At 39.4% G+C, this 27,586-nt stretch overlaps 1 protein-coding gene across 1 annotated transcript; it reads left to right on the plus strand.

Annotated features, from left to right (window-relative positions):
• The first annotated feature begins 606 nt into the window (after positions 1-606).
• On the plus strand, positions 607-14,541 carry LOC102220137 (hepatocyte nuclear factor 6-like). Its single transcript, XM_023336019.1, has 3 exons — positions 607-1,692; positions 8,381-8,383; positions 14,174-14,541. The coding sequence occupies exons 1-3, from the start codon at positions 612-614 to the stop codon at positions 14,539-14,541; spliced, it is 1,452 nt and encodes a 483-aa protein (XP_023191787.1). The 5' UTR covers positions 607-611.
• Positions 14,542-27,586: the final 13,045 nt, after the last annotated feature.

Genomic DNA, 27,586 nt, shown 5'->3' on the forward strand with positions numbered 1-27,586 from the left:
AGTAAAAACCCCCAGAAAAGACTGGATTTGAAAAAAAAAAGAAAGTAAAAATAAAAGCAAATCATAAGCAAGAAGTCCGCGTCAGAATATGCCCTGATGGTGAAAGTGATGTGTGCAATATTTTTTAAAAAAAATTCTCATTTGTAATAATATTAATATTTAAAATAAGGTCACATCTCATATCGCAGACTCTAAGATGAAAACTTAATTGTGTTTCGCAGCTTCCTCCGGCGCTGTGAGGCAGTTTGAGCCTCTGCTCGTGCGCGCGCCACGTTATAAATCCACGGAGACGCGCACCCTTTCCTCTGATGCGCTCTTAGTGGGAGCGCTGTCGGACCAGAGATGAGATCCAGCCCAAGAGAGCTCCAAAGCACGTGAATGCACACAGAGCCCGTCGGTTCTGTACAGAACAGAACCGGTCTCTTCGCAGCTCCGGATCAGTCGGTGAATTTCAATCAATGGATTTGCGTTCAAATGGATTGATCATTTTATTTCTCCGGGAGGGCTAAGAAAAGAAGGCAAGAGAGCACACGAGTGAGAGAACAGCCGGAGTGAAAGACAGAGGGGTGTGGGTGGGAGGGTGGGAGAAGGGAACATACTCTCCTTCAGCCATGGAGCTCACCATGGACAACTTGCACAGCGTCTCGTCGCATTCCCAACCAGGGGACCTCATGAACTCTCCGCACGCTCGGCCGTCTCCGTCCCCGAGCTCCACACCCCGGAACCTGGTCTCGCACGCTCCGGGTGGGCGACCGACCATGGTGTCCGGCATGGCCTCACTTCTCGAAGGGTCCGGCGGGGACTACCGGACGGACCCGTCCGCCTTGTCGGGACACCTCCATTCGTCCATCAGCATGTGTGAGACCGGGATGAGCCTTAGTAACACATACACCACGCTGACCCCTCTGCAGCATCTACCTCCGATATCCACCGTGGCGGATAAGTTTCACCACCCGCACTCGCACCACCACCCTGCCGCCCACCAACGACTGTCCGCCGGGAACGTCAGCGGGAGCTTCACGCTGATGCGGGAGGACCACCGGGGGCTGACGTCCATGGGCAACCTGTACAGTCACTACCCGAAAGAGATGTCCGTCACTGGCATGGGTCATGGATCGTTGTCTCCCTTGTCCGGCGGGCTCGGTTCTCTGCACAACTCCCAGCAGTCGCTCTCCGCCTACGGTCCCAGCACGCACCTCTCCACCGACACCAAGATGCTGTCGCCGGTGTCAGGGTTCGAGTCTCACGCCTCCATGCTGTCTCGAAGCGACCAGGAGCACCTGGCCAGAAGTTTAGGTGGACACGGCCACGGCTTGATCTCCAACCTCAATGGGATGCACCACCACCCGCACAGCCACCTTCATTCCCAGGCGAACGGTGCTGTGATGATGGCCGATCGGGAGAGGCACGGTCACGTTACCGGTCAGGGAATGTCAGGTTCGGGCATACAGGCGGAGGAAATCAACACGAAGGAGGTGGCTCAAAGGATAACGGCCGAGTTGAAGCGCTACTCTATCCCGCAGGCTATTTTTGCCCAGCGGATCTTGAGCCGGTCGCAGGGCACCCTGTCGGACCTGCTGCGGAACCCCAAACCGTGGAGTAAGCTCAAGTCGGGCCGGGAGACGTTCAGGAGGATGTGGAAGTGGCTGCAGGAGCCCGAGTTTCAGCGGATGTCTGCTCTGCGGCTGGCCGGTGAGGCAATTATTTCACAACATCCATGTTTCACATTCAACAGTTTCAAACAACAGACATCACACCGTCATTGTACGTAGACATACACGCAGGTTGTTTAAAAGAGTTTCACGGGTCCTAAAAGACTCAGCACCACGGACAGCTCCACTGCTCATTGCTTGAAGCTGGGGAAAAAAATACACTGGTAATTTCGCCCCTTTGTCGTTTCGTGCCTTTGTAGTTACTGGGGAAAAAAATACACTGGTCATTTCGCCCCTTTGTCGTTTCGTGCCTTTGTAGTTACTGGGGAAAAAAATACACTGGTCATTTCGCCCCTTTGTCGTTTCGTGCCTTTGTAGTTACTGGGGAAAAAAATACACTGGTCATTTCGCCCCTTTGTCGTTTCGTGCCTTTGTAGTTACTGGGGAAAAAAATACACTGGTCATTTCGCCCCTTTGTCGTTTCGTGCCTTTGTAGTTAAGGTCAATTTGTGACCTCCTTATGGGGTTTGAAGTTTGCCACGCAACGTTTCGCCCCTTTCCATTTGGTACTTTTGTTATTTTAGTGGTTTTCTACTAAAATAGAAAACCACTAAACTACGTAAAGGATAGGTAAAGAAAACTGGTTTTGCCGAAAGACGCTTCTTACTGACTTCCTCCTGCCAAAAAGTGTTTGGTCATTTCGTCCTTTTATTGTTTTTGGACGTTTTGCACAACCTTTGACAACCAGGGATTTAAACTTACTTACTATAACTTAGTCTGCTGCAAGAAAAATCATACGAGTAGGGACGACTCGAATAAAAATAATTTTAACAGCAGAATACCCGTTTTAACAGTTGTTGTTGATCTCCAACAAGATCAACAAGTTCTGATCTTGTTGGGTCAGAACTCATTATCTGGTCACACTAACTAATTAAGAGTTAGGTGGTAAAAGTGTTATAGGGTTTCAGTAAATTCTTCACAGTAATATTGAATTATATGCGAGATTTAAGATCTTTCAACGTTGATTCAGACTCGAATGCATTCAAATTTCTGAGTTCAACAAAAAGTGAACTTTTGCAATGGTTTAAAGCTCATGGAGAGGCTTGTTTGCTGACATGAAATGGAAGTGGGAAGGGACTAATTTGAGAAAGGAATTTGCAAAGGGGCGAAAAAAATAGAAGAGAACTTCATTTAATGTAGAAACAGACATGAGCATTTTGACTCCTTTTGAACCTAATATTTCAGTAAGAGCTTTGAGGACACTGACATTTAGACACGCTGTTGTAAAGTAAAATTTAATCTATATTTTTGACCGAAATATCTAATCCCAGATGATTCACAATCACGTCGAAGTGAATATACTCCCACGACGCCTGTTTCTCACCACCGAGCGGCGGTTCAGCTACAGGGGCCAACAAGTTGCGCCGGCAGAAGCGGGGTGACCCCGGGTTGCCTGATCAATACGCCAGTTCCCACTCTCCTTTTTAAATGTGGCACACCGATCAATACCCGTAACACAACTGAAAGATAACCACACGGTCCTCTCCTGCTTTTCAAATAGTAGGACAGTAAACACTAGAGCAAAAGACCAGGTAGATTACCATTCAAGTCGTTCTGTAGAATTTTTTAAAATATAACTTGGGGAAAGACATGTTGCAGTTGATGCAGACAGAGTGGATTCAAGTCACCAATAGTGAGAAGGGGCTCAAGCAGAAAGAGGTCAAACGGTACGAGATGGGGGCCACTGATAAACTTTGGGTGGCACATAAAAACCAAAGGCTAGGACAAGATTTTAGCTTTATTCATCCTATTATCCTACTAATATCTATAGGAATGTTTGGGGTTGCAGCCAGGTTACAGGAGGTGAATCATAATAATCTATCTATCTATCTATCTATCTATCTATCTATCTATCTATCTATCTATCTATCTATCTATCTATCTATCTATCTATCTATCTATCTATCTATCTATCTATCTATCTATCTATCTATCTATCTATCTATCTATCTATCTATCTATCTATCTATCTATCTATCTATCTATCTATCTATCTATCTATCTATCTATCTATCTATCTATCTATCTATCTATCTATCTATCTATCTATCTATCTATCTATCTATCTATCTATCTATCTATCTATCTATCTATCTATCTATCTATCTATCTATCTATCTATCTATCTATCTATCTATCTGTCTGTTTATCTTTACACTTTTTTTTTATTATGACACAAATAGGAGGAATACAATCTAAATCCAATCCCAATGCCGACACCATCCCCAGATTTATACTTCTAGCCAACCTCATGCTGTATGTTCAGACTGTTCTGATGAAATATTGATTGAAACTGGGGTTGGAATCTGTAACATGGACTAGTAGTATAAACAACAACAACAAAACAGAGAATATAGACCTTTTTTTTTTTAAGAATCCCTTATGGCAGATAAAATTTATATGCAACACACACTTTTTTCCCATGAAATTGTGTAAACTTAACACTAACACAACAGATAGATAGATAGATAGATAGATAGATAGATAGATAGATAGATAGATAGATAGATAGATAGATAGATAGATAGATAGGTGAGGATTAGTAGCTGAGGGTTTGAGTGTCATTAATAGTGTTGCTCTGTCCTTTCAGTGTTTGCCTGGCTTTGCACATAGGAGATCAATAAGGCCCATTCCCTATCCCAACCCCCTTCTCTCCCACTCCCCAGTGCTCACCCATTCTGCAGCACATGACAAAAAATATCACTAATCTTTCTCTGTTTAGCCCAGCAACAGGCAGGCAGGTCATTTGGCTTGGGAAACTGACCCGGAGGACAAAAAAATGAGGATAAATTCTTCAAGTCAAACGATGTGCAGAGGCATCTTTGCCCTCTCTTTTTATCGCCCATCAAACGTGCTTGTGCTATGAAATATGGATGCAAGTGTTTTTTTCTTTCAGAGGAATCCAAATGGAACAAAATTGGAATGTACAAAACTTCAGTCAACATGTCTTAAGTCCAAAAGCGAGAAAAGCAAAACTGACATGGGAAAAAGAAGAAGAAGGAGAAGAAGAAGCCTCATGCAGGAGCCAGGAGATGCCATTGATTGAGAGAGGGCTGGCAGGTTTGGGCTTTGTGTGAACAGTCAGATAGAGGCAGGCTAGTGAAGTGATCAATACCAGCCTTAATAATTGATAAGTATAAGGGAGACGAAAGCAAGAGAAAGAGAGGGAGAGAGGCAGGAGAGTGGTGGTGTGAGCACTTGTAACAGCATCTTCTTGGTAAGCAAAGTAAAATTTGTGGTTAACAGCCGAGGACCACACACACCAGTCCTACTTCCCAAACATCACAGAACGGGGTGTGTAAGTGGTTTTCAAAAAACGCTGTTTACAACCCAAACATGCTGAGAAATATCAATAGTACAAGCTTGATACCAGCCAGCAGGGTCTGGACTTCTACTGCTGAATGAAGCCGCAGACAGGGGTTCACAGCACAAAGGGAGATTTTTTCTGTTTTGTTTTTTTTAACCAATCACAAAAGGATCTTTTCCAAAGAGAATCTTACAGTAGACAAAGGGCATCAGAGCATCTCGCTACCTATCGACACCTAGTAATGAGCGCTTTCTGCTCGTGTCAGCGAATCCTCTGAACAATCCAAGGTTGTGATGTCATTTGATTTTAAAGGTGGGTATGCTTTATGGGGTTTGTAATGCATCTTTATGGAGGCCTAGAGCACATTTTACTGAGCATGCTCTTCTCTGTGTGTCTGCGTGAGTTCCTCCACATGCACATGCATGTGTGTGTGCGCGTGTGTGTGACTGGGTTATAGAGTGTGTCTGCACTATACATTGTTCAGGCTTATCTGACTCACTCTGAATCGGTATTGATTTTCTCTCTTCTGCTCTCCTCGGGTCTCTCATATTCTTTCTCTCTTTCCTTCCTTCCTTTCCTTGCGTCCTTTTCTCGTCCTCTTTTTCCTCTGGCACTGCACCAGCCATCCAGCCTCAATTCACTTCTGCTTTCTGGTCATCTTACTCTGTAACGGAGATTTTGCATATCCACTTTCCGACAAACCGGAGTAAAATATGCCGGCCCTCAGTTTGAAAGAAAGTGGATGTAGCAGAATCCTTTAGCTTGGTGAAAAAAGAAAAAAAGCAACGTATATTCAAGTACGTGTATAACATATAGATGTAATACATTTAGATTGCTTAGGGAAAACAAACTGCACAACTATAATATTGTGTATTAATGTATTTATCAAGACAAAAATATTTAAAGAGGCATTTCTCTCACTTCTCTGCTTGCAAGCTAGCACAAAAATTGTTATTGTGTCATGACATAATTTAGGGTCAGAAAACTATGATGGAATTTTAAGGGTGTAAATGTATTGGTGTAGGTTATCACCAAAATTAGGTTATAAAATGTAAAAAAAAAAAAAGTGAAATGCATTTTAATTCTCCTTGCTCAGGCTGCCAGACCAGAGAATTTCATGGGTATTTAATGTGATATATCTAAATAATTATTTAAAAAAAATAATCATTTATAATATTTCCAAACTTGGACTTATAAATAAAAGTCTTGACAGATGTCACTTTGCGGTGCTGAACGGACAGCTCCCTCTCATCTCACTCTTCTGCAATTTGGTCCATTTTGTGTGTTCTGCACCTTTGAATTGCAACTTTTAAGGCGTACAGTTCTTCAACCAAAAACCTGCGTCGACGTTGCGCATTACGCGTGAATTTCCTGTGTAAAAGGGACGCATTCCTGACGAGAACGAAGTCAAACAGTTTGAAATGAAAAAAAAAAAAAACAAAACAAAAAAACATTTTTATTCAGACAAAAAGAAATTGAAAGAGAAAATACGCAATACTTGAAAATAGATCGCAGATCATAATTTACGTATTTTATTTGCACGGTATTTCAGTGTTAAAGGGAGTCTCGGACAGACCGCGCATTTCCAGGTATTTTACAGGGTCTTCGGAACTGCTCTCTAAATTAGTGCAAATCTTCAGCCATGCGGAATACGATTATTTCTCTTGTACAAATGAGGTGAAATAGTTTGATGAAAAGTGGGTGAAAAATCCGTCTACATAACCACGACGACTTGTATTTAAATGTAGATTTAAAAAAAAAAGTTGTTATAGTCGATCAAATGGGTAGAAAAACAAAGTCCAGCTTTCCTCTTTTCTTTTTCTTTATCTTTTTTGTTTGGAAAGGACGAGGGCCTGGTATGAATAAGTCAAATTTTGAACATGTTTGTCTGGGGTTAGTAAGGAGTTTTCTTATACATAATATAAAAAGATACCCACGTCCAGTGATTATTCCCGTTTTCAAAATAACACGAGCTTCAATTTATATTAGATGCAAACATATCAGGATCATTTTAAGGAGATAATATATTAAAAAAACACAAAATCTCTTTATAGTCTATATTGTCAAAAAGGTCAGTCATACTTTACTAAAGAATTAGTATAAATTACCTCCTTCCAAATGTTTCTGGACGGTGAACTCCAATTTAAATGACATGTTTTGCTTTTTTTTTCTTTCGTTTTTAATTAGAAAATAACTATTTTTACTTTTTTTAAAAAAGATTTTATATCTGATAAGACATTTTTAAGGCGTGACATTTAAAAGTGGCGGTATGGGTCGTCGTTAACAAGTCGCGCAAATCCCCCCCCCCCCCCAACCCCCCCCACCTGCAAGCCAATACCTGATGTGCTGCTAAGATGCCAATCACTCGTTTAAACAGGGAAACGTGGGATTTTCACCGAGAAATACATGACAGCTAACAGATAAACCAATTCTAATCAATGATCGGAGCTTAAGGTGTGTGTGTGTGTGTGGGGGGGCATCCACGGTTGTGCGGTGCGCTGTTATATGATGGGAGAGGGGAGAGCAGACACTGAGGCGTTTTAACTCCCATCAATGAATAGGCCCATATGCACATGATCAATATAATCAATAATCGTATATCTGAGGGGGGGTGTGACAGAGAGTGATTGACACCAAACTGTTTCTCACCCGCAGTAGTCCGTCCAGGGCGGGAGAGGGCCCGTCTCACCGCACACAAAGCCCGATCTCATCCGTCCGTCCAGGCGTCGACTAGCAGCAGCACGGTGCGGTTAGTTCACCGTCTGCCCCACACGGCCCACCAACACGCACACACATTTACAGCACACACTTTCTCTACATACTAAACTGATGCTACATGTATACATCAATAAGTATAATTAGTTTTGTTCCTTCAGGCTGCTGCTTTTGAGGATAAATATAGCCTTTAAAGTTTGGCTCTCTTCCACTTATTGGCTCTCATCTCTGTTTATTGTCCCTGCCATCTGTATTTCTGCACATTTAAAAAAAAAAAACAAGTCAACTTGGAAAAGTGTCCTCACACGTCACATTCCTACAGTGATTCAAATAGTTCATAATCATTTTTTTTTACTTTCTGGAAAACAAAACAAATACCATCACGTTTCTCTCCTCTGTGTAATCTGTTTTTTAACTATTATATCCACAGGAAGGGATTAAGTTACTTGAGCAATTTTTATCACTCATGTAATCATTTCAAAGGAGTAAAACCAGTGTAAAATAAGAACTTCACATCAGTAAAGTGTCACCTTAATATGTGGATTTGTTGTTTTTTGTCAAGTTTCAGACATTTTATGGCACTGAAAATCAAACCAGTCACATTTTAACTGAACAACTGAACATTTTTCTTTAGCATACTTTCAAGCAGGTTACGCCGAAACAGAGTATGATTAAAGACAGAAAGTACGCCTTTTGTCAGGAAAATGTTTCTTCTTATTTAGCAGCCACTTTCATCTCTTGAAAGATGTGGATCCATGAGTCTGATTTGTAGTTTTAAAACTATTTAAAAGACACAGCACACACATTTACATTAAGGCTTGAGCCTTATTGCAGGTCTCATAACCTGCAATAATAAAATATCTTAAAAGTATAATTTTTTTATTTAATTACAACTAACTAACTAACTAACTAACTAACTAACTAACTAACTAACTAACTAACTAACTAACTAACTAACTAACTAACTAACTAACTAACTAACTGCATTAAAATATAGTCATATTCCCTAATCCATGTTAGTAGAGGCAGAATTGTCTCTAATATTTTCATAAACTTAGATGGTCGTCACTTACAATCTTGAATGGCACACCAAAACCAAAAGCCAAAACTTAGAGGGTTACATTAAATGTTGTAATTCACTGAAGCTTGTCTTAATCTAATTTATGTTGGAATTAGGTACCTTGTGATTTAAGACTGACTGGGTCGTGGGATGGGGTGGTGGTGGCCAAGCTTGACCATGCGTGTTGTTGTCCCATAAACCTGCGGCTTACCCATTGTCGATTAAATCACTAATGTAGTTAAATATAACTTCAGTTCTTTTCTTTATTTGGCCTAGAAAACCATGTTGAAATTTTGATTTTTTTTTTAGTCCATATGGCTCCACTCAAAGTTAGCATAAACAAAGATGTCCAGGTTTGATTAGCCCATTAGACCAACCCAAATATAACTCTTCAATCACAGTCAGAAATCAGTAAATGTGTCTTTGTTGACGTCTTCTCACCTTCCACTTCCTACCCACAATTCCGCGTTGTTTAGACACAGTTTTCCACAGTTTTGAGGGATGCAGCTGAATGAGCACAGACTCACTTGAAAGACAGCAAAAACACCACAAGCCAATAACACTGAGCCATAAAGTCTCGCTGCTTAGGTCCACGCTGCGTGATGAGTGGATCAGCAGGAGCTCGTGATCAGACTGAAGTGGCTGTTGCCTGAAATCTTTGGCATTGTTGACTCTTGGACATTATAAAGGAGAGAACATGAGCGAGAGCCACATGAGACTGCCTCTTGTCTCTTCAAAGTAGCTGATTTGGTAGCAAGGCAGCTAAAGATAGCCTATAACCGTTTGGTTCTGTCTCAAGAGAGGTCCCTGTAATGAGCTGCCCCCCGTCCGCCCTGTGATCCCATACACTGCTTGCTCAGAGGCTGAAGGAGTCTCATTTGAAATGAACCCTATTGATTATCTGAAATATGCTCTGACTAGCCCCCAATCTTGCGCTAATTCCTGAGTTTAGCCTAGTTATGAACATGGCTGCAGTGGTTGCTCCCACCACAGGCCTCCGAGCTGCTCTCATTGGCTGATGGAGGAAAACCAGAGTGGTGTTGGCGTTGTAAAATGGCCTGTAGCACAATTTCTTCACAAACAGGCATTACATATTAAATTATCACTATATTAGCACTAGAATTCAGTCATTACATTAGAGAGTATTGAGTTTGGGTAGAGACAGCACTTAGGGAGAGCCTGGAGGAGATTCTGGCGCGGCCGGGCCTGAACCAATTGAATAAATGTTCCATGAAATGGTTCTGAAGTGAGGATCAATCAATATGGGGGGCTATCAATCTGGGGGCAAATTAAAACAATCGAGGAAAAACAACCAGAGGAAACCAGTCAAGTAGGAGGCTCAAGCATACGGAGGAACATGCAGGCTACTGTAGCTGCTTCCTGCTGAGGGGAAATATTTCTGTAATTATGCTTCGCTTGCGGTAACACAGCAGGAACAATAACACACACACCCACACCCACACACACACACCCACACACAGGTGAGGTATGCATGTGCACATTCACATTGATCTCGGTCTCACAGTCAAATCTGTTTTCTGCCGTTGTCTTAACCGGCTTTAAAGTCATCAATCATTTGCATACACCACCTCCACACTGCAGCCAACCTCACTTCTTTCCCCTTTAATCCTCTCCTCCTTTGCTCTTTTCCTCATGTGCACACGGGCATCCAAACCTGGGATCCTTCCTGATCCTCTCAGTCTTAACTTCATCTCCTGCGAACATTTCATATCTATTTTTTATTATTATTATTATTATTATTATTATTATTATTATTATTATTATTATTATTATTATTATTTTGATAACCAGTGGCTCGTGTTAGGGCTCCCAGACTGGATGGCTGCCACTCTTTTCCCGCCTCACATCCTTTGTTCCTCCACAGATAAACAATTTCTTCTCATCTGTCTGTCACAAAAGCGCGCCCACACACGCGCACGCTCCTCACCCCCCACCTACAAACACAAACACACACACACACACACACACACACACACACACACACACACACACACACACACACACACACACACACACTCACCAACACACTTTCATGCACCTCGCTCTCGCGGATCGATGCGGATCGATCGGGTGGGGAAGGGAGCCCTGATTACTGGACCACGTGGTCAGGAGAAAACCGCGGAAAATCGATCATTGCAGCTTTTTAGGGCAGCAGAACAGAACAGACTCCCTCCAGTCTCCGCAGCCAGAGCCGAGCCCTGCACTACTGACGGTGCATCCAGGCAGCGCGGCTCTCGGCTTCTCTTTGTCAGCATTTCACATCACGCTCCTCCGGTTTCAGCAAGACGCACACGCGCACAGTCACACCGACGCGCGGTCAAAACACTCCAGACAAATCCATAACCCTCTCTCCTGAAAGAGAAGGCTTGCTTTATTTTTGGTGGCGCGAATCACATTTGCTGCAACTGTTTCTCAACCTAAAGCTACACGCTACTCAAAAAATGAAATTGGTGTATTCTATAATTTATCACTGAATTATTATACAATTAATGTATTTTTTAATCTCCTGATAGATGGCTGCACTGATGCATGGCAAAACACAGTGTAGCAATACCATTAGAAAACAATCCAAATCTTCACTGCCTGAAAACTTTCTCCCCAACTAACACAGATTCTGTCTTTCTCTTGCTTTCTAAATGAAAACAAGAAACAGTCTTGTCCTTTTCCTCGTCTAGACAGAATTAGACGCTTCAAATAGTGGCTATAGCTGAGAAGTGACTCAGCATAAGAAATGCAAAGTTAAAGCACTGATTCCAACCACAGTGGGTTTCTTGTGAAGCTTCCCCCAAATTCCCTAGTGGGCACAATTTCAATCACACTTTTTTCTTCCACTGAACTTTACATCACTGTGCCCGGATACCGTGACAAACCAGTTCCTTTAACAAATACATTTCACGACTTACCCTCCTTGCGGATGGTGCAACTGTCCACAGAATGACTAAATGTTCCTATTTTTTTTTTTGCCAATTGTGTTTAACAAGATCATACAATAGCAAACATACTTTTATTCGGTGTTAAGCAATACTCAAATTTTCTCATGAATTGAACTGTCAGTCACAATCATCAAAACAAATAGAAATAAATTCTTAAAGCACATAACAGTTGAGATATCCCCACGATCCTGCAGTTAGTAGAAAATAGAGGGCTGGCCATAAGCCTATCTCTAAAATAATGTTGTTTCACACCTGTAGGTCAAGAATATTTACTGCAAGTAAATGTTTTTGACTTACATTTACAAGTCTGTAGAGTAATGTTTTCTGTTTTCCTTAATAACTGTGGATGTTGCCTGGAACTGACCAAAAATGCGCATTGCTAATTTATTGCAACATCTGGTAGAAAAGTTGTGGGGAATTTGTTGTTGTGTTAAAGCAATGTTCATGCATAAATAATGATGTTAACAGCTAGAAAAAATTTCTGAAGAAATTTTGATAGGGACTGAAACCCTGTAGTCTTTCATCTAAATACGTAGTGATGCATTGAAGAGAAAGTAAATACATTATTAATAGAAGATAGTGATCCAACATACTGATCAATATTTTCAACGGACCTTCTCAAAAAGAAAAAACAACCCATGCCAGAGTCAGACTGTCTGTTGAAGGGTCATTTGTGAACTTTATTTTGAAGGTAGAACTTAATTCCCTTTAATACCCTGCTTGAGATAAATAAGGAAATTAGAAACATTGGAATTATGTAATTATTGTACAGCTAGACATTTACCCAAAGTGTCTTTCATTACTGTTTTAGTTCAATTAGTAGAATTAGAAAAAAGTCCAATTTTAAAAATAATGTATCATAAATACAAGCAACATATGACAAATATTTTGAGTATAAGTGAGTAAATTAAATGCATTCACGGCATATAACCATTTATTTTTAAAGGCTAAAGTTAAATTTGGCCAAAGAATGAAATGTATCCTGGTAGGTATAAAATCAGTTAGCACCTTTAGTGACAAACATTACTGTAATATATCAACATCGCTGGTTTGAGTGAGATTTAACTTAGTTTGGTGTTATAACAATCTTTTATAGTTTGCAGTCACTGTGCAGGAGTTCAACAATTCTGATTTAAGTAATTTATATTTCATAGTACTTGTCAACGGAGCTAGGGCAGAATACATACCACATATCAAACTTTCCAGCTAATACTTTCCCAGAACTGAGAGGTCACATTTCAGAACCTACCATGTACTTTAATTGAACGATTATAGAACTTAGTAATTATTGATTCCAGAACTTAATCACTACTTTTAGGGATGCATTATAAGGTAACTGGCATACTTTCCTAAAAACTCATCAGGTATTTTCTGTAACTTAGAGGTGATTAGAAAATAACCACTATGAGGAAATAATCAGTACGTTCTGTATAAGTTCCAGGAAACTATGTGGTAAGCTTCAGGAAATGGACCACAAAGTTTCCATCAAACACATGTGTGTTTATGCAATTGAAATAAATTTAATCAATTCGATGTATTTTTTCTGTGGCTGTGTAAATGAAACATTACCATTGATCAAATACAGGGTATTTGAGTTTGACCCACTCAAGGTTATCTAATATCTTTAAGTAATATCTTTAGTTTAATTAGTTCAATTATTGTTTTTGTAACTCAATGTATTTGAATCAATTATGTGTAATGTATATTTACTAACCAAATGCAATTGATCATTTCCGTTCCAATATCCATACTTTTTAATAATAGTGTGATAAGCCATGTGACACAAAATATTAACACACTTTGGCTTTACTTGCACCAAAGCTGCCACTCAGAACCGCCGGAACATTTTCAATTATTTTTGGTTACACATACAATTTTTAAATCAATAATTAAATGTGCTTAAATACATTTTTGAACTGATTAATTTAGGTACAAATGGTAATAAAACATGTCACTTCTACACAGAGCTGGAATTTGATTATTTTGATTATTGAGTATGGGATTTAGAGGCCACATAACGGGTCATAGCGTGCCAGATTTGGCCCGCGGGTCTTGAGTTCTGACACGTGCTCTAAATTGTGAGAAAATATGGGCTGTAGTATAAAGTGTAGACTTTACATTTCTGTAATTTGTTCAGTTCCACAGAAGTACTTTACTGTGGATCGACATTATTAGCTTTTTCTTCTTTTGCTCTTTATTTTGGTTTATTTTGTTTGTATTTCCTCTAAAATCCTGTAAAGCACTTTGTACTGCCTTGTTGCTGAAAATGTGCTATATAAATAAAATTGCCTTTACCTTTTCACCAGTACTTTTACGCTTTTTGATTTCACTTATTTTCTGTTCTCCGCTGCAAACCTATCATTGTATTTAGCCATGTCTTTTTTTTTTTTTTTTTTTAATGCCGTCCTTCTCTTTCTATAAACAGCATGTAAGCGCAAGGAGGAGGACCGGGGACGGGAGCGCAGCCAGGTGCCAAAGAAGCAGCGGCTGGTCTTCACAGACCTGCAGCGTCGCACCCTTGTGGCCATCTTCCGAGAGAACCGCCGCCCCTCCAAGGAGATGCAGCTCACCATCTCTCAGCAGCTGGGCCTGGAGCTCTCCACCGTCTCCAACTTCTTCATGAACTCACGTCGCCGCTGTCCGGAGCGCTGGGACGCAGAGGAGCACTGTCATGGCGCGCACAGCCACGGCCATGTTCACACTCCCCACGGAAACAGCAGCAGCGGCGGCACCAACAGCGCGTCCCCGATCCAACCGGGCACCTCGTCTGCAAATACGTTCCCCAAAGCCTGACGGCTGCAGGACGCATGGTTGAACTGATTTTTTCCCCTTCTTTTTATAAGCCAAACAGTGTTTAAAAACTGCTATACTGCACAGTAGCTGAGTGTGCAGCACTCCTATCTGATCTCATTAGCTCTTCTGCACTGGAACAGATGAATCAGATACTTTCACTTCTATGTGTTTAACTTAAAGTTTTATCATTCTAACTTGCATTTTAAAACTAGTGCCCTCGAGCCAAAGAATATGTAGCTTTTCCACATCAAAACCAAAGAAAATGTAGCTGCACAAAAATGTAGTTTTGTGTTTAAGTTGTACAATGGGAGGGGAATACATCCTCCATCATGGAAGACTTTGGCTGAATCACATTTCCAAAGGTTGTCCCTCCCCCTCTTCCCATCCCTTTTCCACCCATTGTAGGTAGTGGTCAACAAATCTCATTGTGAAATAAGACACTGCTGATACATAATCAGTCCCCACTGACTCCAAGTGAAAAGTAAATCTAATATATTAATGATGTATGAAAATAACTAAGTATTATGAATCTACAAACAAAAAGTATCTATTTTGATGAAACATCTTTGTTCTGAGCACACTTCAGACACACTTGGAGCACACATGGTTATTGTGACTTCAAGTATATTTTAGTGCAATTGAATTTCTCAGTAAATGTACTTTTCAGTAAGGGAAAGTAACTACAGCAAACTAGTCATCACAGTGACAGTTAATGTCAAACGAAGACATTTAAAACGATTTGTTGTTTTTTGGGGGGAAAACAGTAGCTTATGTTGAGAAGAAACAATCAGCAAGTTAGACATTTTAATTGTTGCTACTGTCAAATATAAGCTCTGGAATATTGTGTTGTATTAGCTTTTAACAACAATTGACAGTGACATAATATATATATATATACGTATATATAAAAACTTCAACTTGGCCATAATTTGAAGTTTTTCAAACGATGAAAAACACCCTTCAGTGTCTTAACTGTCCCATTAACACAGTTTAATGGTACGGTTGGTTACTGTGCCATTAAACTTATGTTAACTGAATGTTTAGAGTGGATTTGGAAGAACAGTTTCTACTCCATTTCCAAATTTGTCATTGAAAAATGTCACTTTGTTTTTCCCCAATTCGCATAAACCATTGGAAGGCCGAACTTATTGGAATAAGGTTAAGGGTGAGGAATGAGGGAGAAGGGATGAAATGAAATTCAGCCTTTGTATTTAATCTTTTGCCTGAAATTCAAAACTAGATGTGACGCAGTCATGTTAATAATTCTCTGACATGTTCAGGTTCTCTGTACATCAATTATGAATAATTTGGACATTGTAAGACTATGGAAGGGATCCACTGCACCTTGCCAAACTATTCACAGCCTTTAAACCTTTCCACAGTTTCTCATATTGATGTCACAAACTTCAATGGATGTTGTTGTAAATGTATATGGTAGACCAACAAAAAGTAGTGCATAATTGTGAATTGAAAGAAAAATTATTTAAGGACTCTAAAGATTGTTCACAGAAAATCTGAAAAGTGCAACTTGCATTTGTAATCAGGATTCCTTAATCAATACTCTTTAAAGGAACCTATCACTGCAATTAAAGCAGATAGTTTTTCCTGATACATCTCTGCAAGCTTTACACATGTAGAATCAGCAAAGTTTGTCTATTATTCTTTGCAAATTGCAAAAGCACAGAAAGAATACTGCAGCGCATATGTGAAATCTCGCAAAAGACTCTTATTTGGATTTCAATCTGGACTTTGACTGGTCCATTTTGCCACAGAAATATGCATCCAAACCATTCCATCATAACTCTTTAAATAAGGCTACAGTTGTTTATAACCTCTTCCTCAGTTTCAAGTCACTTGCAGCCCCTGTCAGGTTTTCTTGATTTCCCTGCATTCAGCTCCATTTACTTTTCCATCAACTCCAATCAGCTTTCCCGTCACTGCTAAAGAGAAGAATACACACAGCATGATGCAGCCGGCAGCCATATTTTGGAGGATGTCTGCCATACAGAGCATTTCTCCATGTAGGCCAACTAGTTTCTGTGAATTTAAACAATTTTAAACCTAAATTTATATAAGTCTCTATCAACAATAACCTTGTATCTGCTACACCTCCAGAAAGGCCAGATTTGTGTCCTGATTGTCAAGGAGACAGATTACTTACTTAAACGCTTTGCGTTGGTCTATTACATAACAACATAACATTAAACCCAAATAAAATTAATAAAAAATTAAATTTTAAAATGATAAAATGTGGAAAATTTCAAGGGGGAAAAATACTTTGCAAGGTACTGTATCTTTACCTTAGAAACGCGTATTGCCAGAGACGTTTGTTTTTCAGTGTAAAACTGTTCGTCTAGGCACTTTGACCAACATATTAACGTGTGTGTGTCATGGTGGTACCAGTGTAAAATGTCCACAAGATTTTTATGGGACAGGAGCTGTAATTTTCCTGCATAGACCTAATTTGATCTACACAGAAGTAACAGTGCCACCTGCTGTCCATTTTAAGAACATGCGCAGTTCGTTTCCGTGGATATCTCCATCCACAGAAACCATTTTGACCCTACAGTGTAAATTCCACACACACTTATATGATGGATCTATATTATTACTACTCTTACCAACACACCCTTTGATACTATTTGAATGTTTGCTTCCAAGTGCTCATTGTGTGGCTACGCTGCCATACGAGAGGTTATATTCAGGTTACCAAAAGGAGAACAATCAAAGAGGGGACGGCACTCCACACACTTAACCAAAAGATAAAAAAAAGATTTCATCCCTGTGTGCAGTGGGGTGCAGGTGGGACGGAGGACGGGTCAGCTCTGTTCTAGTGGCCAAACACAGAGGTCAAATGTCAAAATACAGGATTCAGAGTGCCAATGATGTTTGCCTCTTTTATGATAATCAGAGAACAGATGCAGCTCTGCTCCTTCGTTGCGCACGCCCCGTCCTGTCTGCTCTGTGTCATTACAACCTTCGATTTGTGAGCACTATCACGGGCCCGTTGCCCGCTCCATACCTCAGAAAAACATGGAACATGAAACACTGTAAATAATCTTTTGATTTCATCCTTCTCTCTGTGTTACCTATTCTCTATTTATCTACTCTCCTTCGACTCCTCCCAACTTCGACGTGTCTTTCTTTCATTTCTCCCTCCTCCTCAACTACTGATGCGGGTAAAATTAGTACCATAGACACATGGTTTCTCTCTTGTGACTATTGTGCTATGTTGTGCTGAAACTATATGTAAAGATGCACCTTCTTGACAAAATGTAAAAAAAGAAGAAAAAAAAACAACTTTTAGATTAGGAGTAAAAAAGGACAAATCATCATGTCATAAACTGATGCTATGCACAGACAAGGAAGCGATATCACAAGGGAAAAGACTGTGCATATTTGTGAATATCTGTGGACTATCTGGATGTGAAGGACCTCTTCCTTGATCTCTAATCCTCTTTGAACTGGACTGTCACTGCATTCCTCTGCTGTTGGTGTTCTTTGGCTTATTTTTTTTATGTGTCTTTTTACATTTTCTTTTGTGGGCAAAGCCACTTGTGTAGCATCTTCAAGCGGGAGATAATCATAAAAGAGTGGAGGTACAGAGAGGAGGAAAAAGGGCAAGGCAGTGGAGGCACCAGCATCTGATGACTGAAAGAAATAATTAGATTATATTCCTACATGGCCTCATGGTTTCCTAACGGTTTGTGGAGCTTATTAGCTCCACAAACAGACGTTTGTAGTTCACACCCGAGGCAAAGAGACGGAGGAATTGAAACATTTCTGTGTGTGGCTTTGTGGCAGAATCAGGTAGACCGTGACACAGTCGCCGATACCAAAGATGCATCAAGCCCACTGTGTGTGTAATGATCATGGACTCACAAAAACACACACACACCCGCACGCCTGCATGCAAAAAACCCCAATGTGGTGTAGAGATCCCACAGAGCAGTTGTTTGTTATGTGGGAAGAGTTGAGTGCCTTGTTCCTTCAACCAGAGGGTTACACTGCTCTAATCTTTCTCTCACACATAATTTGAAAGATTTCTAAAATACCTGGGGTACACACACCATCTAAAGGAGGAACCACCAGATCCGTCCCAAGGCTGTGTGAAGCACTAAGCAGCATTTCAGTTGGGGTGAAACTCATACGGTGATAAATGGGAGTCAGAAGGTCTCCCATTTATCTTTTCCATGCGTGACTAGTTTTGCAAACTTGCTTTACAGTAACCCAGGGTGCTGACAATTAAATTAAGTTTATAAGAGAATACGTTCTGCACGAATATCACTTCTATTATGTCACAGTGTTTAAATGTAAATGTCACATTGCATAAGCTGCTTCTCAGTTGTCCACAGGCTTACAAACTCAGCAAAGGTAAATTCTTCATGGAAAATTGGAAAATATGTAAAAAAAAAAAAAAAGAAAAGAGTAAAAAATGACTACATGGTTCTTGTGTGGAGGATGGAAAGGAAGCTAAAACACTGATACACAACCAGGCTGTAGTTGTCAGATGCTCTTGTTCATTTGTCTCAGGAACTAAGACAAAAGGCAGCAGCTGAAGCTGATGATCACGTCTGAACATGCAGAATCGATTGGCGAGAGCCGTTATTGATTTACTGTGATCTGCTGACATCTGCTGAGGTTTTGCAATGACAGAGGACACAAAAAAAAGCAAAAGATCCTGTAAAAGAAATCGTTTTCTTACCTGGTAAACTTTACGCTCATGAAAAACACCAGCAGTCACCACAGTGGTCTGGCTGTTTACTTCTTATTAAGCCTTCCTGAGCCCAGTCCGACATGTCAATTATTTAGACCAAAGGAGATTCTAAGTTCAATGTTGCTTTTCCCTGCTCAGATAGCAGAAATGATTAAATAGGCTTCAAATTATGATAGAAATTCAAGAAGGTTTTCTGACTTACAAATTTCACATTTGTCAACATATTCTACACAAATTCAAAGTTTGCTTGGCCACTTTAAATGTGGATTTATTACATTAAATGGCTTTATGGTGTCGCTCGGTGACAGACTGCCGACCTGTCCAGGATGTTCGCCGCCTCTCGCCTGAAACGTTCGCTGGAGATCGGCACCAGCACTCCTCCCGACTCCATTAGGGATAAGAGTGTATAGAAAATGGGTTTTTGGATGTGTGTCTTTAACATCACTAAATTTGTTTTACCTCAGCTAAAACATGCAGCACTTCCCCAACACACATTCTGGCTAAACATTGTGTACTTCATAGTCGGTGTGTGCGTGGGCGTGTGTGTGGGTGTATTCCACCTTTCAAAAGTATTTTCCACCCACTTTCCTGTCTCATTAAGGAATTTAATTTTTCCACTCAAACCCACCGGTCAAGCTCGCTGCCCATCTGAGTCCTCCTCGCTGGTTCCTCCCACCAGGGTAGCTTTACAACAAGGCAGGCATGTGTTGACAATTCATCTCGATATACCTCAAATCTTTATTGTAAAGGTTCATGTAGTGAAACAATACAAACAGTGTTTAGCAACAAATGTGACATTAAAGTCACAGGAAAATGGTTGTTCTCGTTTTTTTTACTTATCAACTTTGTAGTGTGTGAAATACAAGCAGCTACATGATTTGATGTGTTTGAATTTATTTATTGTTTGTAGATTTGCACTGTTGTCTTTTATTATAAAAAATAAGACCTACAGAGAATAACTTGTGTAACACATTTGTATACGATAAGAAAAACAGGAATTATTAAACCAAAAAGGGAAAGCAGACACAATACACGAATTACACAATAACCTTTGTTTGCATCAGTTTTTGCTTGAAGATTGCATCCAGTGTGTTCCAAAATGATCCCTAAATAAAAAAAATAAAATAAGACGAATCAAAAATAACCTCTGTCGTTAGGGGAGGGTAGCAGCATATCAAAACATGCAAATATAATTGGAAAGTTCATGACATAGATTCATTACACACAGTTAAATGTTTCTGTTAAATTTGATGATTATTAGTTACAGTTAATGAAAACATGAGAACGTAAGAATAGTACACTCAACAAATGAAAAGTGGATTCTCACTACAGATATGTTATATCGTGGTCTGCATGTTTATTTGGAAAACTGGAGTCTCAATAGATGTCCAGCAGAGAGTAATTGGTGGTTAAAGAAGCTAATTGTTAACAGAGTGCTGTATCCACAAGTAGATTATAAAAGTTGAGTGGAAGAAAAAACTTTGGCTCAAGCAACAGCGATGACTGTAGTCAGAAAATGATTGAGTGAAACAAAACTCCTTTAAGAGTTTTGAGGAGATTTACAAAACGTGACCTGCAGCTGGAGTCTGTGCATCAAGGACCACCTCACACAGACGTATCCAGGACAAGAGCCACGACTGTTACATTTCTTCTGGTAAGCCACTTCTGAACCAGACATCATCTACTAATGCTGATCTATATGATTTTATCTTAGCAGAACCACATCTCCACGGCTAACCTCCATACCTGAATGGATTGATGATGCAGACCATGCAAAAGAAGCCCCAAAGTACTGACTGCATATACTGTACAGTAGTTCACTGGAGTAATTTCCAATTGGTAGAAATTTCTGTGTTTTTATCTGTTTCTTGTAATTTTCTAAATGAAAACCAATTTGGGGTTTTGTAATGGCAATAATTAACAAAATGAACAAAGACTAACTATTTAAATACGTCACTCTGTGTGTAATAATTCATCCATTGTTTAGAACTGTGTATGTTTGTACACAGGGGTTACTGGGGTTTGGGGTTGGTGCCTTTTTACGACAGACGCAAAGTGAGACGCGACGTAAACCCTGGATTGGTCTCCAGTCCACCTCAGTGTGTGTAATGAATCTATGTGAAAAACATTAATTTTGTACTGAATTACTAAAATTAATTTTTAGATAATATTCCTATTTACTAAAACACCGTATTATATTTTTTTTTTTGCATGAATTTTAATTGTGTATAATAATCAGAATAAACTCTGTTCAGGCAGACATAAGGGAGAAAAACCGGGGGGTTGGAGGAACCCAATAGCTGCATTTGATAATCTTTGTTAGTCCTCTGTCTCGTTTGTGTATTTGTATAAAATACATGTATTTATGTTTGTGTTTCAGGCTTTATATCTGTGACTTTCCTTCCTCTTTGCGTGTACGTGTTTGCACATTTCTTCGTTTCAGGTGCGAACATGAATTTGTGTCAGCGTTTTGGTTGTTTTGAACTCGTGTGAATTTCCTCATTGTGCTTTTGTTGCACAAAGAGATATTGAAGGAAACACAATCACAAAGGAGGTGTCATTTGCTTTCTCCTTCTGAGCTCAGTGTCAACGTTTTCTCCCTCATCGCTTACCAACCGATCAATCAATCGGAACCAAGTGTCTTTGTGATAGTAGAGACAATCAGTTTCAAATGGAAGAGAGACCAAAAAAAAAGACAAAGGGAGAGAGAGAAATAAGAGTAATGGAGAATGGAAATTAACCTGAGTGGACAAGATGAGAGAACAGTTCTCAGATTATGTATATATTTATATATATGTATGTCTGTGAATGTGTGTGTGGGATCACCTTTAACCTCTGTAGAGTGACCTTTAGGTAGGGGTCCGGGGCATTCAGGGCCGTCCCTCAGCTACGAGGCAGATAGTGGTGGGGAACCGCCTTGTTAAGTGGACATCTAATCGAAGATGTTGATCAAATGCCTGGAAGCATGTGCATACGCACTATAATACTTGGAGCCATGATGCAGAGAGCCTTTCTTCTGCTGCTTATCTTAGCGATGCAGAGAGTCTGCCGGTCGCGTTGAACCTGTAATCAGCCTGAGATTAAACAGCCGAGTTATGACTTGAAGAAATGGTGCAGCGAGTGAAAACCAGTGTGGATGAAAATGATGTGTTTTGACCAAAACAAATAAAAAGAAATAAGCAATTGGCCATTCGGCTTTTCATTTTTCCTTTCACAAATTCTTACTGTGGAGCTTTGCTGCCACCTAGTGGTATCGACGCATATTGATAAGCTTAAAACGTTTTCCTTTGTTGGCATCTGATGAAGCTCCTTTGAGTGTCTCCTACCACATTGAGGGAATTTTGAAATTATTTTTTCAACAAAAAGCGGGGTTTTATTTTAAGATAATGCGACATCATTAGGTCATTTATAGGCAAAGTTTAAGGAATGTTCAGTTTTGTAATAATGTGACAAGAAATGGCTCCACTAGACTAAAACTAGCTTTGGACTGCAATTAAAAGAAAAACAAGAACAATTGCCTGTTAAGATGTGACATAAAACACTGCGAAATTAATAGAATAGTGAAACAATATGCTTCGTTACTTCAGTGGAGTGTGATTTGATGTAGAACCAGAGACTGGATACAAATTAGTAGATATTATTAGACTCATGGAGGCTTCAAGAGATGGCAAGGTTTTTGAGATGGCTGTGACTTTTGACCAGTATATTAAACTGGTCCTGATTTGCTTTCTTCTTATTATGTCCTCTAAAGGGTTTTGCAATATAAATGCATCCAAGTTCAATAAAAGATTTAGAAAACAATCCCAGTTTAACAATTTTTAAATTCACCACGCCTCCTTGGGAAGATCAATCTGAGAATAACGACAGCTCAATATAAAAAAACCCTTTATGTCTACACAGGTAGCCCGTTAATAAAGTTGAGACTTTCTGAAAGTCTTTATGATTGTATTACAGGTAGATGAAAACAAAGATTACCATTTATTTTTCTATCTCAGTCATGTTTAAGTCCATATTTGACAAGGCTAGTCTGAAAGCTTTATTTAGTTATTTATTCCTTGTTTGCTTGAATAATTTAGAAAATGAGTTTACAGACAGACGCTCTGGTGTTGTATGGATTACTGTGCCGATGCGTAACTCAAGTGCACTTAAGGATTTGAACCGATGGCTGAACATTGTCCTTCATGATGTTTTGGTAGTCGTTCAGGCCTAGCAGCTGCAGATTAGCACTAATGCATCGTACTACATCCATCATGTTTAGCTGCTTGTGTAATGTTATTTAACTGATATGTTGTGAAAGTTTTACACCAGATGTAAATGAGACACACACCTTCCAAAAGGTTGTATTTTTGTAATATCAGTCCCCAGAAAACTTCTCCAGAACTTCATAGGATCAAGATCCAAGTTTCTTAAATATAAATGATATGAGACAGGATTTTTTAACCGACTTTGTCGTATTAGAGAAGATAATCATCATCCTTCATAGAAACATTTAACGAGCTGAACAGAATAAAATAGAAAATGAGAAGATAGTAAAATGAAGTTGCTGTTCAGTATAATAGTGTTAATTTAATTTATCTTAGTGACTTTAGTTCACACTAGAGAAGGAGTTTGGTCACTTAAGATGTTATCGACCTTTTCAGCTAATGACCTTTACTCATTTTCTCCAGTTTCTTATTCTTATATATTTATATGTATACATCAGGACTGAGTTAGCAAAATAATCCAAGTCAGATTGTTAAAAAAATCCCCAATCATATTTTGAGTTTGGATTACAAAAAAAGAAACATGGGATCCAGTTAGTCACATCATGCTTTTATGACGAAAGAGGAGTTAATTTACAAGACAAACAGTATATAAAACATACACTGAAATAAAAAAGAAACCATATGTTCTTTATAGACATAGTACATTATTACCCTTCCCTTTGAGACCAAACAGCCATGGGACTGAACAAAACCTGGGTGATCCCTGGAGGAGAGAAGCAGCAGTTAAATCCTATGTTACTATACCTACACTATTTACAGTTCAACAGTCATTTTCCTCTGTCAGACATGGCAAGGAAGTCTACAGATTTGATGACATGATATGGCTAATAGAGCTAATATTTACACGTTATGTTCCTGTCATCCAAGGATCAAATTATTCTGGCATAAAAAAAAGTGCCTTTTAAAAATGTACAGACAGATGGTGATGTAGCTAAAGAGGATCAGAGACTAAATTTGGTACTTCATGTATAACAGTCAGCTTAATTTGTCATTCATCTCTAGTTGTGACTGATCACCATGCACTATTTAATTAGACAATTCAAACTAATTTCTAGAGATTACCATTGATCCCTTTTCACATTAGTCATCTTACAACCACAAACTTTAGTGGATTTTATTTGATTTATCACTTTAGGTGACTTATGTTGAAAATAAAGAAAAGAAACACCCTCAATCTCTAGATGTACAAAGCTGGTAGAGAAATACCTCAAAACATTTGTAGCCTTAAAGGTAGCAACATGTGGTGCTAAAAAGTACTGACTGAGGGACAGAGTGTAACCTTTTCCCACATTTTCAGATTTGTATTTCTAAAAATATTTCTATAATTTCATTCAACTTAACCATAATGTGTTATTTTGTGTTAGTCTATCATAGAAAATCCTATTGAAAACATACTGAAATTTGTGGTCGTAACTAAAAAGAATGTGAAAAAGTTAAAAGGTATGAATGCGTTTGAAAGGCATATTAAGTCCCGGGCACTCATTCCTAGGTTTATGAGTTAGAAACAACTGTGTTTGACAAAAATACAAAAGCATTATGGCAATTATCTGAAAAAGAGAGAAAATAAACACATTCTTAAAGAGGCTGGTGCTATAAAGAGAAAAGGCCAGAGAGTCAAAAAAACAAAGTGAGGGAATGAATTAAATGTGTTTTCAAGTATTTGCTATCTTGTGCAATAGAGATCTGGCGCAGATACAAAGTTAAACGTGTAATAGGTTCATCTAAAATGTGGGGAAAATTGAAGAGTTGACTCAGACTTGCTATAAAACAAGCAGAAATCTGGCACTTTCTCTTAGGCTCTTAGAAGACAAAAAAACTCTTCAAAGTGCAAACCTGGGAACAAGTGCCGGCCACATCTACATGAGCTCTGCACGCCTTGTGCAAACCCCCTCAGGATCTTTAAGAGAGTGACAATATTGAATAAAAATCAATAAAAGTATGCCATGAATAATCTTATCCCCATACAGAATTGATCAGTCCCAACCACCTGCCTGGAATATCAATCGCTCTATCTACAGCTTGTACATCAGAGCAGATCATTTGTTTGTGACAAGATATGTGTAAAAGTACAATCATCCCAAGTAAACACTTGTTTCTCCTTCAAGATGCACCCTCTGTTTGAATATCCGTGAATGCATCATGACTCATCTCCCCTCGCCTCAGTTGGATTCAGCACGTTTGCTTTTGTTCGTGAGCAGCAGCAATGGCACCTCTGGCTCTCGGTACAGGTGCGGGTGTGAGTTTGGCACTACCAATCACTTTATACAAAAGGCATGCATAGATTCAGGGTCTTGAGACCACAAGCCGGAACGTCTCTTTGCTCTTCAGGGGAACTAATCATTTGTTGATCAGAGAAAGAACAGAGCTGTCAGATTGTTGGGGTTTCTGTCTTGAATGTAATTTACAGACCGATTTCCACCGGCTGACCTGCAGCTTGTAATCAAATTAAGCTCAATCCTCATGACCTTTGCTCCATTTTGCATGTGTGGCAGAATGAATCCGACCACCCACACCCTGGTATTGGTAAACATATCAGATGAATAAATCTAACAGTCAGTCTGCTTTCTTTATTTCTAACCTATCTGTTTATTTCTTTCATACAAAAAAAACAACAAAAACGACAAAACAAAAATACTGGCGCATCAGCAAGGTTGTAGATGCTGCTGTTGTCCGTTTTGACCACTTGGTGGCAGTGTAACCATATAAAACGCAGAGATTTCTTGCAGTCCTCTGGTCAAGGTTAAGACGAAGCAATTATCTGTCCAATGTGCTTTAGCAATGCTCTGCTCAAATATTCCTGCTAGCTGTGGCAGTTTGCCTCCAGAAAACTGTGACAGCAGATATAGTTTATGTCTAAATTATTATTCTACAACTAAAATCTTTAATCTAGGGTTTAATCGGCGGTACAGTGTTCTTAGAGGAAATGAAACTAATAAGCCAAATAAACACCCAATCAGACGAGCTCATTCCTCCGTCATCCCATTACTGCTCGTTTCAGCTCAGATAAATTCTGCTCCACTCTAATCCAATCAAAAAAAAAAAGAAAAAAGAAAGCAGCTGTAGGGCGCGGAGAGAGAGATGGATTTATCCAGAGCTAAAGCAGAATCAGGAATGACAGAGGTGGCGAGAAATGCTGCAGAAATTACTGCTCTAAAGGTAAGATTAAATATAAAAATAATAAGAGCATGGTTTAACGTAATGAAAACAAAGCCGTCTTTAATCTGGAGCTGCATGGAAACAGTGTAACAAAGCAAAATTGGAATAATTCAGGCTTTGCACCAAATAATGGTATAATTATAGTGTCTGGGATTTTACACTGTTTGTGATAATAAGGAGTTCCCAAAGGGAAATTGTCTTGTTGTGGTTTAGGTTAAGTTTCTGCAGCTGTAGAAGATTTTTCCAGTGCCTTGTAAAAGTATTCATACTCCTTCAACATTGTTATGTTCCAACCATTAACATCTACATATTCATTCGGGTTTGACGTTACTGACCAAGACAAAGTTGTAAAATGGAAGGGAAATGGAAATAAAAAGTGGAAAACTGCGACTTGTATTTGTGTAAAGTCAAATTCGCTTCGATTCCCTTAAATAAAACTAAACTTGCAACCAATAAACTAACTAACTGGTTGCCTAATTGGTAGGTAAATGGTCCATCGGTGTGTAATTTAATTTCAGTATGAAGACAGCTATTCTTTGAAAGCCTCATGAGTTTGTTGGGGAAAATTTGTGAACAGGTCACGTTTTCAAGGTTGCTAAAAGACTTGAGATTATGCCAGAGGTTCACAGGAGTGTTTGGTGGTATAATATAAAAAAGTTCAAGGCGTTTGGATACTTTTGCAGGGAAAAGCATGTAGGCAACACGTCACTGAGCCGTGGCCAGGATGAACCAAAGGAGACAGAAAAGGATTCTCTCAACCTACTTTTAAAACAACTGCAGCAGCAGATAAATGAATCTGGTTTCCAACAGAAAAAAAACACATTAAACACTGCCAGCTAGCGTAAAGACTTTAGAGCAAGATATTATGCAAATGTGCCTTTTTAGGGAGAACTATTAAAATAATTGC

This window comes from Xiphophorus maculatus, chromosome 6 (genome assembly GCF_002775205.1).
Source record: "Xiphophorus maculatus strain JP 163 A chromosome 6, X_maculatus-5.0-male, whole genome shotgun sequence".
Classification (NCBI taxonomy): Eukaryota; Metazoa; Chordata; class Actinopteri; order Cyprinodontiformes; family Poeciliidae; genus Xiphophorus; species Xiphophorus maculatus.

Bases quoted from the DNA above. Each gene is read 5' to 3' on its own strand.
- LOC102220137 (XM_023336019.1), top strand. From the start codon at position 612: ATGGAGCTCACCATGGACAACTTGCACAGCGTCTCGTCGCATTCCCAA.